The 20,136-nt window shown below is 42.7% G+C and overlaps 1 protein-coding gene across 1 annotated transcript in view; it reads right to left on the reverse strand.

Moving 5' to 3' along the window:
• The window catches only part of CC2D2A (coiled-coil and C2 domain containing 2A), a 79,817-nt gene that overhangs the window by 22,324 nt on the left and 37,357 nt on the right, over positions 1-20,136 (reverse strand). The window contains exons 18-22 of the mRNA XM_040419085.1: positions 13,720-13,861; positions 12,806-12,944; positions 11,874-12,077; positions 5,040-5,132; positions 4,653-4,744 (exon numbers count right to left, since the gene is read on the reverse strand). Coding sequence (XP_040275019.1) covers positions 4,653-4,744; positions 5,040-5,132; positions 11,874-12,077; positions 12,806-12,944; positions 13,720-13,861 — 670 coding nt within the window. The remainder of the gene's footprint in view (positions 1-4,652; positions 4,745-5,039; positions 5,133-11,873; positions 12,078-12,805; positions 12,945-13,719; positions 13,862-20,136) is intronic.

Raw genomic sequence — 20,136 nt, forward strand, 5'->3', positions numbered from 1 at the left:
AAAGCCTGCTGGAAACCAAGATAAAGCCTGTAAATCATTTGGATAAACGTTTATTCCAGTAAAGCTGTTATCAACTTCATCACAAGGTCTGGACTCAATTTATTCTTCATCCCCTACTACTACTACCCCCTTTTTCTGCGTTTCGGAAGGCCACGGCTTTGGTTCCAGCCTATCCAGGTAGGAGCATCGTGACATGTGCAACACTATTAAGGGACATTTAGGCCACCCTACACCACTCTGGCATTCCTACACCTGGGTACCATATCACTAAAAGGGGCCCTGTGCCCTTGTTGCTTCACTGCATCTGGCGTCACAACAAACCCCAAGTAGCGCGCCCGACGATACTGCAATGGGAGCGTAGTGCAGGGAGGGATACATGGGCATTGCCATTTACGTGTACAGCACAGCGGTGGTGGAGGTGGTAGATCTGACTACACCCTTGGTTCATTGCCAGTGCACTGAATGAAGATTGGAGCAATGATGGATACCATACCCGGAGCCATTAGAACTTAGTATAAAAGGCAAAGCGGAAGTAAGAGAGTACAAATACAGATCAATATGACGTCCGGACACATATGGAGAAAATGAGTGCAGAATAACAGAAGAGAGAAAATGTCAGCGATACTGAATATCACAGCTTAGGAGGATGGCGTCCATCTAAATGACAGAAAATCTAATTGCCGGTCTGCAGTTTCAGCCGTGGCATGAATCAGTGGGTTATGACCCAAATTTGGTGATCTGTGGTCGGGGAGAGCAGGGCGACAACCGCAGCTCACACCCAGCTTTCCCAAAAAAATGATTATAACTATTCCTGGTTGTAAAGCATTTTTAACAACAAAAGACAACATTATTGTCTTATGGCCTTTCTTTTGTGTTGTGAAGGTGGGGGACTTTAAAGGGGTATTCCAACCATTATTAAGATGTGTCATAAATTCCTTATAGGTGCGGAGGCAAAAGTAGAAAGCCTCTCTAATCAAGCTGTGTTTTCTGTTAGATGCCATCAGCCAAATGGAAAAAGATTTTTGTTCTGTTTGACCTAATAGTAGAACGCACCTGTCCGGGTAATATCTGCCCTTACCCAGTGCAGCATATTCTGATGACAGATCTGCATTAATGAGGATCTGTCAGCTCTCCCGACATGCCTGTTTTATCAAATACTTGTATTTCCCATGAAACAACAATTCTAAAATGTATTTTTCCATTACTCTGAGTTGTGCAGTTCCCCTATTATTCCCCCTGGAAATGTAAAAATACCTAGGCAACCGAGAGTCTGTCAGAGGGGAGTGTCTCTTCACAGTTCGAGACAGTCAACTGTGTCAGACTGTGTATTGAGAGGTCTCTCAACTGGTAATTCCAAGCTGTTAACTTTTTTACGCATTCCCAGGAGGAATAACAGGAATGGCACAATGCAGAACGCCGAAAGAAGGTGTTCCAGAATTGTAATGCAGCATTACATGTCAGGGTTCCTGACAGATCCTCTTTACACCTGGAAGGAGGGAATCATTATAAATGTTCAAAAATCATATTTTCATACCAAACACTGAAAAGCCGTAAACACACAAAAGAAGTCAATCCATGCAGAAATGGTGCATATGTGAATACGGTCTGATACTGGCAAGTTACCCAACTAAGAATCAGGATAACTTTATATTATTTGTGTAATCCTGTCTTCTTCCAGAAACAGCACCACACCTGTCCACAGGTTGTGTGTGGTATTGCATCTAAGCTCCATTGAAATGAATGGGGCTTAGCTGCAATACCATCTATGGACAGGTGTTGTGGTATTTTTGGAAGAAGGCAGCCATGTTTTTCTCATCCTGGACAACACCTTACATTCACACTACCGTATTTTCGTTCAGCGTCCGTTTAGTATTTTTTGCTGATTGCTCGCAGACCCATTCTTTTCTATGGGGCAGCAAAAAATGCGGACAGTACACGGATGTCATCTGTGTGCTGTCCGCATCCGTGGAATAGGGCAAGTCCTATTCTGGTCCATTTTAGGGACAAGAATAGGCTTTTTTTTTTTACAATAAGTCCCACGAAAAGTGCAGGATGCACATGGACCAAATTGCGGATCCACAAAACGGATACCGTCGGGTGAATGTAGCCTTAATATGAAATGGCACGGTAGTAAGCAGAGTAATAAAGTGTTATTATCACATCGAAAACTATAATAATAGAAGATCCCTCCAGCCCACATCAGAGATTTATAGTATAAGGGTCTACAATCTCCCCATGGGGTTTCAGTTTTTATTTTTAGCACGTTACAAACCATGATTCCTGAAGAAACATCAAAATTTTCTCTAAGACAATCAATTTGTGGTGAAATACCCAAAGCTCTCAGGCCTCTATAAAACATGTCTTACTGATGCACTCAATGAGAATGAGCTGCAGTACAAGGCACAGCCACATGGGGCAGTAAAAGGGCGAGGTGCTCCAGCAGGTGCTGAGGCCCCATCTTTCTACTGATCGGTGGGGTTCCTGAAGGTTGGACACCCACCAATGACATACATATGTCCTATCCCAAGGCCATCAATGCCTATTCCTAAAAAACAGCTTTAATAAGTAACATTTTTATCATTTATTCTGCCAGTTTTTTTTATACATTTTTGGCAACGTATAAAATACATAGTCTGCCCAATGGAAAATAGAAAGGGAAATCTTTATTTTCGCCATTGACCTCCATACACTAATTAAGCTTTGATTAATTTTATCCTTTAAGGCCTCCTGCACACGACCGTATGGCTTTTTTTAGTGTTTTGCGGTCCGTTTTTCACGGATTCGTTGTTCCGTTTTTTGTTTCCGTTGTGTTTCCATTTCTGTTTTGTTTTTCCGTTCCGTTTTTCCATATGGCATATACAGTATACAGTAATAACATAGATAAAATTGGGCTGGGAATAACATTTTCAATAGATGGTTCCGCAAAAAACGGAACGGAAACGGAAGACATACGGATGCATTTCCGTATGTGTTCCGTTTTTTTGCGGACCCATTGACTTGAATGGAGCCATGGAACGTGATTTGCGGGCAATAATAGGACATCTTTAAAGGGTTTCTACCACCAGAAATACTGTTATGTTGCTGACTGATATTAGCGATGCGCCAATGTCCGCACTACATAACAGTATGTTTCTAACATTAGTCCCTGCAGCCGTTTTTGTAAAAAAAGCACTTTTATTATATGCCAATGAGCCTCTAGGTGCTATGTGGGCGTAAAATCAGCACCTAGAGGCTCCGTCCACTCACACTTTATCCCGCCCAGGTCCAGTGTTCTGCCCGCCCAGCTCCTCTTGATTGATGCCACTGTTCCCTGCTTCGTTGGCGAAATCCCGCGCCTGCGCCGTTCACTTCTGTCTTCGGCGCAGGCGCAGTGAGTGAAGGCCGCTCTCCTGATGCCGGCTTCCTCACTGTGACGTAGTCGGCGCAGGCGCAGTGAGGAATCCGGCACCAGGATCGCATCATTCACTCACTGCGCCTGCGCCGAAGACAGAAGTGAATGGTGCAGGTGCGGGATTTCGTCAACGATGCGGTGGACCGTGCATTCAATCAAGAGGAGCTGGGCGGGATAAAGCGTGAGTAGACGGAGCCACTAGGTGCTGATTTTATGCCCACATAGCACCTAGTGGCTCATTGGCATATAATAAAAGTGCTTTTTTTTACAAAAACGGCTGCAGGGACTAATGTTAGAAACATACTGTTATGTAGTGCGGACATTAGCGCATCGTTATATCAGTCAGCTACATAACGTTATTTCTGGTGGTAGAAACCCTTTAAACGGAACAGAAAAATGGAAACGGAATGCATTCCCTTTTTTTTGCGAAACCATTGAAATTAATGGTTCCGTATACGAAACGTAAAAAACGTCCAGTAAACTGGGGGCGGGGGGGGGGGGGGTGGCAACGGTCGTGTGCAGGAGGCCTAAAGGGTTTTACAAGATTTTTTTTTTTTACTGATGGCCTATCCTCTGGATCGGTCATCAGTGTATGATCAGTGGGGGTTCGGCACCTGGGACCCCTGCCGATCAGCTGTTTGAGATGGCAGCGGCGCTCCTGTCAGCGCTGCAACCTTTTCTCTGCTTGTCCTAGGCCAGTGACCAGTGACGACACATTCATCGGTCACGTGGTCTAGGTGCAGCTTAGTCCCATAGAAGTGAATAGGGCTGAGTGCAATACCAAGCACAACCACTATACAATGTACGGCGCTGTGCACGGTAAGCTCCGAAAAGGCTGATCAGTGGGGGTCCCAGTGGGGGTAAGCTTCTCAAACAGCTGATCAGCGGGGGTCCCAGGTGTCGGATCCCCACCTATCAGATAATGATGACCTATCCAGAGGTTAGATCATCAGTAGAAAAAAAGCTTGGAAAACCCTTTTAGGAGCTTCTGTAGACTATACAGATCTTGTAGCCGATCTGCAGCCCAGATACCATATAAAATAATTCCTGGTATTTACTTGATCGTAGAGCATGGTCGGGGTCTTACACAGGTATATCAGGGGTGCTCTGCTTGTAATGGGACCATAAACTGGGTTTCAAATTCTATTTGAGCTCATTATGTTTTCAGACAAAATCTTTGGAGGTCCCATAATCATTTTACGCTATTAAAACAATGGCTGGGGACGCCTTGTACATTTTGAGACATTTATATACATCTTACCCAAGACTAGGGATCTCTTCTTCGACAACCAAGTCCGAAAGAATATAATGATGCTTCGCGATGAGGAACCGGTTTATCACAGATTCCCTAACCTGACAGACAAAAAAATAATAAAAATTAGACATCACTGCGTGTGCTATATAGTACATGTAAATGGTCATCATTCATGACCTCCACCTTGTCCTTTGTCATATATGGTGGTCCCATGTAAAGCCTGGTCAATGGGTATAAAGATGTGATCATGTGGTCAATCAAACCAGTTATTTTTTATTTTTTATTAATATAACGATGTGAGATGCAGCAGAGCTGAACGTGGCACAAATTAATATAACCTGTTCGGCTCTGCTGCATCTGTACAGACTCTTACGGATGTCAGTGGGCATTTACCTTGTGGAGGTATTTGGCAACCATGATCCTATGTGTATCTAAGTGTGTTTCTGCAGTGCTCATATCCTGGTCCCGCAATTTCTTCTCATATTCCTAGAAGAGTCCAGAAAAAGTACAATGAGAATTCCAAAAACCAAGCCAAAAAAATCTAAATCTTTATATTTCAATGTACCGTATGTTTCTGTTCTGTAAAAGTCAGATAGATACAGTAACTTGCAGCTGGGGTTGGACTGGTTCAGCAGAGGATCACACAAGGAGCTCAAATTTCAGCAACAGTGATGATCTACCACAAGAGGGCGCTTGAGTTCTTGCTGTGATCATTCTCCTTTAAAGCCGCCAGTAGAGCACAGGAGCAGGCGGCTTGTTGTTGGGGAGCTGTTATCTCCCGACATGTCTGTTTTACTGAATAGCTGTGTTCATGAAATACCAGTGGTGAACCATCTCTTGCTAGAATTGTGTTATGATGTTTCCCTGTTACCCCTACTAGAAATGTATGAATAAATTGACAACTAGGGGTTACGTTGTTTTGACCAACGTGAGCTTCGGATGCCTCATCCGAAGTCGCTTCGCTCAAAACGTTGGAATAATACTGTACGGAGTTCCGTCTCCATACAGTATTAGAATGTATGGGCTCCAATGAGCCGAAGTTAGTTATTCACGAAGTCGCACGTGATTTCATTGAATAACTTCAGTAATTGATTTTTAAAGTGGAAAACCACTTTAAAACCTAACTCGGCTTCGGCTCCATGGTACTAGTTGGAACCAGAGTTCGGTTTCAAGTTTTAAAGTGGTTTTCCACTTTAAAAATCAACTACCGAAGTTATTCAACTAAGTCACTCGCGACTTCGTGAATAACTAACTTCGGCTTATCAGAGCCCATACATTCTAATACTGTATGGAGACGAATCTCTGTACAGTATTATTCTGAAGTTTTGAACAAAGCGACTTCGAATGAAGCATCCGAAGCTTGCTTTGCTCAACACTAGTTACCAGTCTAATATTGTCCAATCAATGATGAATGCATCAGATTGTATAGGGACACCCTCTTTGACAAAGAGAAAATCCAATAGTTAATTTATTCATAAATAAAGAGCTATAAGAAAAGATGACTGAATTATTGTTCATGGGGAATAAAACTGACATGACCTATTAAAGGAAAATGACAAAGGCTATGTACACCTTTGGGGGCAATTTCTCTATTATTGCTTTGCACACATTTTTAGCTAAAAATCATTTTTCATTTGGTCTTTATTAAAAAAAATGTTGAGCCCCTTTCTCTGCACAGCCTTGAGATTCTTTAGTAGCAGAATCTGCATTTTTACTGTTTTCCATCAGGCAGCGTCTTATCTATGACCTTATAAACACTAATTATAGCTCAATTGTTATCCACTGTACAGCTATCCTATGTGGACACACCATTAAGGACATACATGCAGCAAAAAATTTCAGCAAATGTTCTACTGTAAATTAGTTAACACACAAGAGTCCAGTATTCTGCTACAGAGGGATCTGGATAGATTGGAGGCTTGGGCAGAGAAGTGGCAGATTAGGTTTAACACTGACAAATGTAAGGTTATGCACATGGGAAGGAATAATGCAAGTCACCAGTACATACTTAATGGTAAAACACTGGGTAACACTGACATGGAAAAGGACTGAGGAATTTTAGTGAACAGCAAACTAAGCAGTAGAAAACAATGTCAGGCAGCTGCTGCCAAGGCTAATAAGATAATGCATCAAAAGGGGCATAGATGCCCATGATGAGAACATAGTCCTGCCACTTTACAAATCGCTAGTCAGACCACACATGGAGTACTGTGTACAGTTCTGGGCTCCTGTGAACAAGGCAGACATAGCAGAGCTGGAGAGGGTCCAGAGGAGGGCAACTAAAGTAATAACTGGGTGGAGTACAGTACCTTGAAAGTTCAAAATTAGGGTTATTCACTTTAGAAAAAAGACGACTTAGGGGAGATCTAATAACTATGTACAGTGATCCCTCAATATACAATGGCCTCAGGATACAATATTTTCAACATACAATGGTCCTTTCTGACCCATCATAAGTTGAAACTAGACTCAACATACAATGTCTGACTCAGATCCAACCAATCAAGGCCACTTCTCTGGTAAACTAGCTGTATTAGTTGCTAGTTAGCAGCTATTCTTGACTGTTATAAGTAAGGATTTGTCTTATCTGTCTTAGTTATCTGCTTATTTTTCTTGAATACTTATTTTTTCTTATCTTGGATGACATTTTGGGGCTTTGGAACAGATTACTCAACTTACAATGATTTCAACATACAATGGTCATCCTGGAACCAATTAATATTGTAACTTGAGGGACCACTGTATAAATATATCAGGGGTCAGTACAGAGATCTATCCCATCATCTATTTATCCCCAGGACTGTGACGAGGGGACATCCTCTGCGTCTGGAGGAAAGAAGGTTTGTACACAAACATAGAAAAGGATTCTTTACGGTAAGAGCAGTGAGACTATGGAACTCTCTGCCTGAGGAGGTGGTGATGGGGAGTACAATGGAATTCAAGAGGGGCCTGGATCAGTGGCGCACCTACAGGGGGGTCCAGCGGGTCTGGACCCCCCCTAGAACAACCAGACATTTTTTTTTTTTAATCCCTCAGGGCCGCACCGCCGATCACCATAGGCGGCGCGGCCCTGGATGTAATTGCGGCAGCGGTGGGGGGGCCGGGAGGGCAGTAGGAGATGAGCGCTTCCATTGTGGAAGCGCTCATCTCCATATCCATCCTGTGCTGCGGCAGGGGAGGGAGAGGTGTGTCCCTCCCCTGTTCTTCTGATAGGCCGCAGGCACTAATGCCTGCAGCCTATCAGAGGCCGGCTCAGGCGGCGCGATGACGTCATCATCGCGCCGCCTGAGCCGGGCAGCACACAGCAGGGACACAGGCCGGAAGAGCCTGCATCACATCCCTGCTGATGGAGGTAAGCATCAGTGTTTTCTATTTTTTTTTTTTTTTTTTTTTGGAGAGGGGGGGGGGGGGGGGGGGAAGGGCTGGCACTATGGGGGCATCTGACAATTCTTGCAGCCCAATTTTGTTTGGCGGTGGCACTCTGGGGGCATTTCTTACTGGCACATTATGGGGGGGCACAATGGGGGAGAGGAGCACTATGGGGGGCATCTGGGGGCTCTAAAGGGGCTTTTTTTTTATTGACACATTATGGGAGGCACTGTAGGAGAAAACGGCACTATGGGGCATCTGGTGGCACTATAGGGGCATTATTTGGGGGCACTATGGGGGAAGTGGGGGTTCTAAAGGGGACTTTTTTTCTTATTGGCACATTATGGGGGGCATTATGGAATCTGGTGGCACTAAGGGGGCATTTTTTACTGGCACATTATGGGGGGGGGCACCATGGGGGAGAGGAGCACTATGGGGGCATCTGGGGGGTCTAAAGGGGCTTTTTTTTTATTGACACATTATGGGGGGCACTATAGGGGAGAACGGCACTATGGGGCATCTGGTGGCACTATAGGGGCATTATTTGGGGGCACTATGGAGGCATTATTTGGGGGCACTATGGGGAAGTGGGGGCTCTAAAGGGGCCTTTTTTGTTATTGCCACATTATGGGGGGCATTGTGGCACTAAGGGGGCATTTTTTACTGGCACTACTGGCACTATAGGGGAGAGCGGCACTATGGGGTATTATTTGGGGGAACTATGGGGGAGTGGAGCACTATTGGGGCATATGGTGGCACTTAGAAGGGGCATTTTTTACTGGCATATTATGGGGGACACTATGGGAAAGGATGAGAGTAGCACTATGAGGGCATTTACTGGGGCACTATATAGGGGTATTTTATACTGGCATACATTATGGGGACATTAGCTCAACTGCGGGCACTAAGCGGGGGTATTTCATGTACTGTCATATTATAGGGAGAATTATTACTACTAGGGGGTATTAGCTTTACTACTACTTGGGGTCTATGAGGTACCCTATGGGTACTATAGGGGCATTATTACTACTAAGTGTGCTCTGGCAGAGAATTATTTCTATTAGTGGGATTTTTGGGGAGCCCTGTTACTTTGGGGGGCACCCTGCCACAGTATCAGCTTAGCACAATAATTTTTGGGGGACATTATCTTTATACTATTAGTGTCTGGGCGCAGTTATTTTTTAGAGCACTGTGTGCCAATAATTGTTGAAGGGGGCACTATCTGTGTGGTAGTAGTATTTCCAGGGGGACTGTTTCTGCAGTATAGTATTGGGGGCACAGCGGGCACAGTATTGGGGGTGGCAGGAAAGGGTGTTCAGAAGATGATGGAAATGTGGGAAACTAATGTCTGTTTGTTAATCTTTGCAGAGACGGGAGATGGCTGAAAAATCATCATGGCGGTCTGGTCTGAATGGAGAAGATGAGGAAAGAGAACGTCTACAACAAAGGTGACATCACTGGATGTAAGAGTTAGGGGGCGCTATGTAGGAGAGGAGATGCCACGGCTCCTCCCCCTGCCATTTGCAGAAGGAGGATTCAGAGCTGGGTGAGGACGGCCAAAGGGGGCAGCAGGCCACGGGCGGGTGACAGATGGTGGGGGGAACCACAGGCCTTGAGCAGGATCAGGGGAGGGAGGAGAACGGAGGAGCTTCCTGGCTGTAGCTTGTTATAACCTGTAATAATATTACAGGTTATAGCTACTAGAGAGGGGTCGTTGATCCAGGGAGATATTCTGATAAATAGAACAGATTTTTAGTAGAAAAAAATGTTTACAGTAAACCTGCCACATGGAAATAGATCTCCTTAAGAGGCTATTTAATAGAATATCCTAACATTCCTAGATATCTTCTATATCCAGCATCAGCGATACTGAGATCTTGTAGTTCATATAATCTCAGATGTGAGTATTAGAAAATAGTTTACCTGACCGCTGATCATGGATATAGATCACATGATATCTAGTGATCGATATAGATGTATAAAAATGGGTTGGCACACCACATGAATATTATAATATGGTGCTCAGTGATGGGGCGAAACCCACTTTTAGTTAGATTCTGGCAAATCACGGCACTCTGAGAAATGTATTGAAATGGAGTTAATTTATTCCATCCTTTCCGTATCTATCTATGCAGAGTGCCATCACTAAAAAAGTGTGGTGTCCTTTATTCACCCATATAGCCAAGTTTCAGTGCATGTGTGTGTATATACGGTATATATACAGTGGGGGAAATAATTATTTGACCCCTCACTGATTTTGTAAGTTTGTCCAATGACAAAGAAATGAAAAGTCTCAGAACAGTATCATTTCAATGGTAGGTTTATTGTAACAGTGGCAGATAGCACATCAAAAGGAAAATCGAAAAAATAACTTTAAATAAAAGATAGCAACTGATTTGCATTTCATTGAGTGAAATAAGTATTTGAACCCCTACCAACCATTAAGAGTTCTGGCTCCCACAGAGTGGTTAGACACTTCTACTCAATTAGTCACCCTCATTAAGGACACCTGTCTTAACTAGTCACCTGTATAAAAGACACCTGTCCACAGAATCAATCAATCAAGCAGACTCCAAACTCTCCAACATGGGAAAGACCAAAGAGCTGTCCAAGGATGTCAGAGACAAAATTGTAGACCTGCACAAGGCTGGAATGGGCTACAAAACCATTAGCAAGAAGCTGGGAGAGAAGGTGACAACTGTTGGTGCGATTGTTCGAAAATGGAAGGAGAACAAAATGACCATCAATCGACCTCGCTCTGGGGCTCCACGCAAGATCTCACCTCGTGGGGTGTCAATGGTTCTGAGAAAGGTGAAAAAGCATCCTAGAACTACACGGGAGGAGTTAGTTAATGACCTCAAATTAGCAGGGACCACAGTCACCAAGAAAACCATTGGAAACACATTACACCGCAATGGATTAAAATCCTGCAGGGCTCGCAAGGTCCCCCTGCTCAGGAAGGCACATGTGCAGGCCCGTCTGAAGTTTGCCAATGAACACCTGAATGATTCAGAGAGTGACTGGGAGAAGGTGCTGTGGTCTGATGAGACCAAAATAGAGCTCTTTGGCATTAACTCAACTCGCTGTGTTTGGAGGAAGAAAAATGCTGCCTATGACCCCCAAAACACCGTCCCCACCGTCAAGCATGGGGGTGGAAACATTTTGCTTTGGGGGTGTTTTTCTGCTAAGGGCACAGGACAACTTATTCGCATAAACGGGAAAATGGACGGAGCCATGTATCGTGAAATCCTGAGCGACAACCTCCTTCCCTCTGCCAGGAAACTGAAAATGGGTCGTGGATGGGTGTTCCAGCACGACAATGACCCAAAACATACAGCAAAGGCAACAAAGGAGTGGCTCAAGAAGAAGCACATTAAGGTCATGGAGTGGCCTAGTCAGTCTCCGGACCTTAATCCAATCGAAAACCTATGGAGGGAGCTCAAGCTCAGAGTTGCACAGAGACAGCCTCGAAACCTTAGGGATTTAGAGATGATCTGCAAAGAGGAGTGGACCAACATTCCTCCTAAAATGTGCGCAAACTTGGTCATCAATTACAAGAAACGTTTGACCTCTGTGCTTGCAAACAAGGGTTTTTCCCACCAAGTATTAAGTCTTTTTTTGTTAGAGGGTTCAAATACTTATTTCACTCAATGAAATGCAAATCAGTTGCTATCTTTTATTTAAAGTTATTTTTTCGATTTTCCTTTTGATGTGCTATCTGCCACTGTTACAATAAACCTACCATTGAAATGATACTGTTCTGAGACTTTTCATTTCTTTGTCATTGGACAAACTTACAAAATCAGTGAGGGGTCAAATAATTATTTCCCCCACTGTATATTTACTGAATCCTTTTACCGTGAATATCTTGTCTGGAATTTCCCGCTCCTTTATGGGCACCATCTTGTAGTTGCGGAATTCTGCCACTTCCTGGTTCCGGAGCTGTAGAAGACGCAGTCGTTTGGATCTACTGAGGTCCTCTTCTGACACAAAGTCAAATTCCTTCTGCAGCTGCTCAAGTCTGAAGAACTCAGGAACATCGGCATCCCCACTGTTTGCAATCTACAGTTTATAAGAAAGTGGAGGCCGGATTGATGAAACAAATCTAGAGCATCTTCATTTTTATTTCATGACCCTTCGGGGCCCAAAGTTGAAAAATTATAGTAGAAGTACAGCGTAACATGCACATTGATATAGGGAGCACTGTGGGACTGTAGCCCATTTTTACATATTTTGCAGAAAATTAAAGGCGATGTTACACAAAGTAATATGAATTTACTCTTTGCTAAAAAAAAAAAAAATTCTAATGGAATTATCTAAATTCCTGCATCTAGAGATGTTGCTGTCAAGTACTTGTTCTGGCAGCCTCTGGTGTTCTTTCGATGTCCATCTAAGTTCAGTGCTGGTGGTCACACATACTCAGTAGGTCAGTCCCACCACTAGGATCAAGTTGTACATGAGCAGTGGAGAGATTCCTGCTGTTTTACAGGCCACAGTCAGTGCACTACAAGTAGCCTCTCCTCACCAGTATTTAGGCCATTATGTGAATGTTCATAGAAGGAATAAACAGCAGGGGGCGCCATAACAAGTATGTAACAGCAATATATACAGTAGATACTGGAGCATCTTTGAAATTATTAAAATCTTGTTGAATGTATAAGGAGAAAATTTATATTTAGTCATGAGACAACCCTTTGAGGATTTGTAGGGATAAATATCTAAAAATCACCAGTCACTAAATGACTTGTATACTGTACTGTTGCTATAGGTAAATGTACATAATACCTCACCATTATGAGTTGCATAAGGGCTGCGTTGTTAGGATCATTGGGATCAAGCTTGGATTCTGCTGCCCACTTGGCTAATTTCTTCATGTCTGTCAGTCCAGAAGCCCCGATTGAAGACACAGCATCCATATTGTTTAAGGCCCTGTCATTGAAATACATTAACATTATGAAAGACACGTATTGACTTTCATAACATTTTTTTCATTCAAGAAGCACACATATCACCCAGAGACCAGTGAATAAAATACAATTTTTCTTATTTTCAGGTTCCAGATAAGAAAATGACCTTTCTATAAAAGACAAAATCTCTATTTTGATAGGTTTATCAATTACACAGTAATATTACTAGATATATTTCCCTTCATATTGCCATAGGAGTAAATGCAGTTCTAGCTATCTGCCACCACTAGGGGGAGCTTCCTGCATTCAGATTGCTGAGTTCACTGTGATTTGCATAAATGTGTATGCTGGGAGCTCCCTCTAGTGGCAACTAAAGGCAGCCAGACTGGATATAAATGAGGAAATTGGCTTTCTGTAATAGAAAAACGGAGCCCTGGCCCGTATATTAGGACATTTGTTAGAAGAGAATTTTTGTGGACCGATTTAAATTAAAAAAAAAATAATAATCAAAGGCTATTAGATGGTTGATATTCCCTGTAACAGAAAGTAGAATTGTTTAACATCAACCTGTTCTATAAAAAAATATTCCCACTTAGTAGTGGCACCGAATTCGCAGAAGCAGTCTCAAGCCCACGGTATTTTTGCATTGGGGCTAAGGAGCTTCAAGTTACGCCTCTATCAATTCTCTATTAAATGACCTTTCTATGGAGTTACATTTTCAGAAATGTATTATATTGGAATGATCTGCTCACCTGATACAGATACACAGTGTACTATCAGTCTGGGCACAGACTTACCTCTGAATATTTTGCTGGGAAAGAGGGGGAACCAGTGGCACCCCATTCTCCCCCACTGCCCATGATACGCAGTATGCAACTTTTCCAGATGTCATTAAGGACACCTTATTGCTTCCATCAGCCTCAAAGGAAAACGGAACATCTAAAAATATAAGAAGTAATTAATTAATATGCAAGTAGTGGTCGCTCATTGAAGGGAAGGGCTGGTACCGTGTAGCCATACATGCTGCTGGCCAAACCAGTAAGGGCTGCTAGGAAGATGATGGGGGTTGGCTTTTATGGTTACTTACGTACCAACTGTTACTTATTTTACGGACATTAAAGTAGCCTCAAATATGAGTACTGTGTAAACCCCCATTTGTCCTGGAGATTATGTGACTGCTGGGGGTCTGGATATGTGCTACTGCTGCTGATTATAACTGTTGAAAAAAATCAAGTCCTACAAATGTAAAAAAAAATAAATCAGCAGCTCATTGTGCACGCGCATGGCCTCTTCGAACGCGGCCCCCCGGCCGCTTTACACACAAGGCTTTGTCCCATACAGCGCACGATGGCCCATCGGCAGCTCATTGCGCACGAGCATGGCCTCTTCGCATGCTGATCCACGGTCATTTTGCACATAGGGCTTTGTCCCACACAGCGCATGCGCTATTCGACCTATCAGCGACCTACTTCGCAGCTTTTTTTAAAATCTGGTGTCGCACAATGCATACATATTTGCCTCCTTCTCTGCATGCTGACAAATTTACATCATGACCACAGGTATGATTGTACTTATTACTGTTCAATACTCATTGCTTAATTGTTATTGTGTACAACAATATGTTTCTCCTCCTTCTGAGCTGCAATTCTATTGATGAAAATCCATATGTTCTATCACCTTTCTCCTTGTGACATACCAGCAATTTTATTATACATTATTTATTATGGTGTTCAATATTTTTGACATTATTGTTTACACATGGTCATACCTTTGACCCACTTTGATGATGTCATCATGGTGCCAGGCGTTTGCCTGGCCATCCTCTATGATGTCATCACTTTACTATTTAAACTTGCACTTCTGGGGTGTATCATATGCATGCTTGAAAAAGGCTTGTTAGCCGAAACGTTGCATCTGGAATAAATCACAAAGAAAGGACGTGCTGTCTCCGTTCCATCTTTATTGTTTGGATATGCTGATTTGTTAGGGGAACTTAACGACTTCGCCTGGAGATGTGCAGCCACCCTGGCTTGGGCGTGCTGACCACTCATCTTTATTCTGAATATGTATACATAAGTGACAACACTATAGCTGACTACTAAATTAATTTCTATCTGGCATTTTTTTTTTTTGCAGTGTTCCCCTCTGCAGGCTACATCTATAATTCTCAGTTGTCTCTGAGCAGGTGAGTGGAAATTAGCTGTTATCATGTCTCCACATAGACTACACAGAGACAGAAGATTCTGCTCCCTCTCCCTCATTCAGAATCAACATGTACCACGATGTAGGACATTATAGAGAAGTGCTGAGCAGTGTAGATGTGAATAAAGCACTTGGATGAGACCCAACATTTACAATTAGCTGCTCCAGCCTCTGTGTCTCTTTCTCATCACTCTGCAGCTTACTCCTCTTCCCCTCCCACAGACTTCTAAGGGAGCTTCTGATATGATCCTTCAGAGAGTTGACAGTGTGTCTTGGTCTCTCAAGATGGATTTATGACAGAACTCAGAATGAATGTTAGTTCAGGAAAGGTGGGGGAGAAAAGAGCTAATAAATGGAGGACAATGCATTTTTATGATAAGATATTTTACAAAGTTTCTTATGTTCACCTGCACTACTGATATATACAAAGTTGTGTGAAAGGTTAGTGACCATTTAAAGTCCAAAAGGGTTAAATACTCTGACGTTTTGGAATGAAGAGGGTATGATTTTCTCAGCATCCAAAAATGTAGAAATTACTAGCAGACCTGCAGCTGTCTCCATAACTAGGTGTTTGGAGAGTTGCGCCTCCAGGTCTTTCTGGGTATGATAGGATGATCTGATGAACCTGAGCCCATAATTTACCTTTAGTCTCTTTATTCACTTGAGTAAGTAAGATTTTGTTTAACACAGTGGTGGCCGATTCATCTCGTCCTGTATGTCATTACTATGCTGGTGTAATAAAGATGGATGAGAGCATATGACCGCTGACTCTATATGTGTGCTGTAATAACGGAAGATGTATGAACTACATCTGTGCATATGGTCATGATCTCCTGACAAGAAAAAACTCTGGCTACTTTTTTTCCCCTTAAAATATCTTTGGCATACCTGGCAAAAGAGTCACCAGTACAACTGCTGTGGTGTCTATGGAAATAGGAGTCTACTGGGCTACTGTCCCTGCCCTCTGAGTCTCCATCATGTCGGCTTACTGTAGCCATGTAGATATCCACATGCCTAGTGATACTTCCTGCTTTTTATGGTCAGTTTTCATAGAAGAAGAAAACCCAAAAAGAGAAGGTAGTAATGTGTAAATTTTTTTAGGCACTTTCAACCATATATGTTTCATGTGCCCCGTGATTAGTTGCAGAAAAACAGGGGATGAAGACTTCAATGAAGAGTTATGAATAGAGGGGGGTTGAATCTGTTATGAGTCTTTTATATAAACATCCATGGCTGCTAATAACTATATAAATGGGACATGGTGGTTGGTCCCATGTGACATATTTTGCACTGGGGCCTGGGAGCATCAAGATACTTCTCAAAAGTCAGCCTTTGGTTTCAGTTTGCGGAACTGAACATCCTGCACTCTATAGAACTGTCCTATACTTGTCCGTAAAACGGACAAAAATAGGACATGTCCTATTTTTTTTGCGGGGCCACGGAAAAAACATACTGTATGGACTTTAGAGACCCCACTGAAGTGAATGGGTCCAAATCCAATCTGGGAAAAATGCGGATCATATCCAAGCCAAAAATATGTTCATGTGCATGAGCCCTTTCACTGATGGAAGATACAGATCCAAGACTACAGCTGATGTTCTTCTATGTTCTTATGACACTTACTTTACTCAGGTTTACCCTCATCATTCTGTGGATCTAAGCCAGTATTCACATCAATGTTCACATGGCGTATGGGTGGGATAAATAACTATATAGACTGGTATGATGATCCAGAGCCACCCAGTGGATAGGACAAGGCTGACCAAAAGACTATAGTACAGACAGGAAGTTTTGTCATGATGACATAGGAGTAAACCAGCTGAAGGCTTCGGGCCTGGAAATTTAAGCAAAGTTCTAAGCCTTAAAATGATTTCAAACTTATCTTGGATGCTAAAGTGCATGTGATCTAATTCTTAAGTGACTTATCTGGGCTTTAAATATAATGTACCATAAGGATGTGTGAGACTGATAGGACATGGGCCCCGTGTGTCAAGGGGAAAGCTAAATGTCATACTGCCTTGGCCAAGGTATTTAGAGTCAGTGGTAGAGAATGGATTTCATAGGTAAGTGTGCTTATCCAACCTTTCATTTGTCCATAACCATGTCGATGCAAGTACATGAATTAGAAGGGGAGTACATCCACTGAAAATAGAACTAAATCCAACAACACTTTCAATAAAACTTGAACTTCATTCCAGAAAACCACTGAAACTTCGAAAATGAACCAGCAGTATTCAAAACCCAGAAGCGTTAAGGCAGTCATCTTCACCTGCAGGTATTTTTTAAGCATTGGTATTCCATGTTTATTTTTAATGGATTTCTTGAATAAAGTTCAACTTTTATTGAAAGCAGTGCCGGATAAAAGTGTATTTTTAATGAACAGCCTCCTTGCCTTGAATGAAGGAAATGCCAACTATATTTCTGAGATGGAAAAAGATGAAAAGTAATATAACGCTCTGGAAGTTGCTGCTGTTATTATTGGAGCATGCTTCATCAAGGTCAATGCTTTGCCAATATCAACCACAGATCACTAAATACATAGGGGAACATTTATTAAGAAAAACGGCGGTCTTAATAAGCCCTATAGCCGAGGGTGGAAGACGGAAGTTATGTGGAGCTGCCGGCATCTCCATAACTCCTGCGCATCCCCTTTCCTGCCCACATCACGCCCACTTTTTTAGACCTGGGGGAAGCGGGGAATAAGTCGCAGATTCTGGCACACCATGGCTTGCGACAGAATGTGCACCACAAAAGTGGCGTATATCTGCTCATAAATGACCCCCATAGAGTTGTGGTTTCCATCTGATTTAGTCATTATTTCTCATATGGCATAGAAAGAACCATGGCCCCATTTACATGATGAGCGTTCATTCAGACAGAACTTTTTCATCATGGACCCCATAGACTCTAAGGGTGCCTGAACACACTGCGGATTTTGTTGCAGAAATTTCCGAGACTAAACATCAGTAATATTCACCTGAATGGGGCTTGCAGAAATCCATGTGCTTGCTTCGCCAATTAGTAATGGAACAGATTTTTAGTCGCAGAAAATTCTTTGTAAGAATTTCTTATAACCATATACATGATTGCTAAAATATATCTAGATTATGGGTTATGACACCACTTGGTGACTGCCCAGCAGGGTTGCCAACCGTCCAGGAATTTCTGGACAGTTCGTAAAAATAGGTCATTTTTTTCATGCGTCCATGAAAAAAAAATGAAAAATTGACGTGTCCATGATTTTTTTGAGGTTGATGGTACTTGACTAGGTTATTTTGGTGGTAATCATCATCATTTTACAGCTCCCAGTGAATGCTGGTAATGAAGTCTTATCAGTACTAGACATGGATTACTTATAATCTTTATCATGGTTTTCAAATTTGTCCGTTAAAAATGTTGGATGTCCGTGATTTTGTGATAAGTTGTCCAGAAAAAGGAAAAATTTTGGTTGGCAACCCTGCTGCCCAGTGGTAGTTCATGCTTGCCAACAAGGTCTGACATTGGAAGGACAATTGTATAAGGGCTCATGCACACGAACGTATTTTCTTTTCGCTTCCGTTCTTTTGCGGACCATATGCGGAACCATTCACTTCAATGAGTCCGCAAAAACAACGGAAGGTGCTCCGTGTGCATTCAGTTTCCGTATTACCGTTCCGCAAAAAAGTTGTGAATGTCCTATTATTACAAACGCAAAACACAAATGCAATAGCACTCTGCAACCAGCACTCTGCCCTGCCTCCATGCTGGATGTTGGATGAGGCATTGGTGTACATTTTGGCCAAAGCGTAATAAGCCACTCAACACGTCAAGGTCGCCTCTATGAGTGGTCCCTAATACTAGTTCCTACCTGTTATGGGCCATGATAGCCACACAAAGTCCAGGGAGCGCAGGTACAGCATGCACGCCAAGCACACTCTGCTTTTAACCCCGTCCGGTGCCATTACAGCTTTCATCGGATCCAGGGATGCAAGTACCAACATGCATGCTGAGCCCACTATAATAATGTCCTATTATTGTCCACAAATCATAGTCCGAGGCCCCATTCAAATCAATGGGTCCGCAAAAAATACGGAACGCATACGGAACACATCCATATGTCACCCGTATTTTGCGGATCCATTTTGTAGAAATGCTATGCCCAGCCCATATTGCTCATGTGTTTGGCGATTAATAAGTTACTGTTTCCAATCCTCAAAAACCGGATGGCATACGGAAACCATATGGATATGTTCTGTGGAATAACGGAACGGAAGAGGACTTAAATCCGAGAAAAAAAAAAACTCAGATACGGAACAACGGATCTGTGAAAAACGGACCGCACAACAACAACGGTCGTGTGCATGAGCCCTTATACAAATTAGAATCAGAGTTGATGCATTTTGGAAGTAAAACTTTTAAGAGAAGGAGGATCTTGGGATGATAATTTATATGAAGAATCTAGTATTACACTAGAGTACCAGAGGATTGTCTGGAGGGTCCAACACAGAAACAATAATAAGCACCTAATAAAACAGGGTCCCAATGGTCTAGCAGGAGACAATCTCATTTGCAGCTGATTTTGGACTAATAACCTCAGTGGTGGACATAACATATGTACAGCCTGTGCAGATGTGGTTGGGAAAGGGGCCCATAACCATCTTACCAAGAAAACACCAATGTTTCCTAATGTCTACGTCATTGCATATAAAGCCCTGTTATCGGTGTTATTGTTGGTGGGTCCATTAGAGTGCATGGGGTCTATAGAAACAGTATAGAACAGCAAGGTATGTGGTTTCCAAGTTAGGAGAAGAGTATAGCTTGCTATGCTATGCTGTTTACGTAGGTCCCATGAACTTCAATGGGATTTACTAAAACAGTAGAGCGCCGACCCACTCAGCCACCTGGTGGTCAACACTGTTAATAACTCCTTTAAAAGAGGACATGCACATGCCCTGCATACATAAGAGGGTGGGTCCTCAGTCATTTTCTCTGGGGGACCCAAGGAACCTAAATCCAACAATATGAACACATAG

This window comes from Bufo bufo, chromosome 2, assembly GCF_905171765.1.
Source record: "Bufo bufo chromosome 2, aBufBuf1.1, whole genome shotgun sequence".
Lineage (NCBI taxonomy): Eukaryota > Metazoa > Chordata > Amphibia > Anura > Bufonidae > Bufo > Bufo bufo.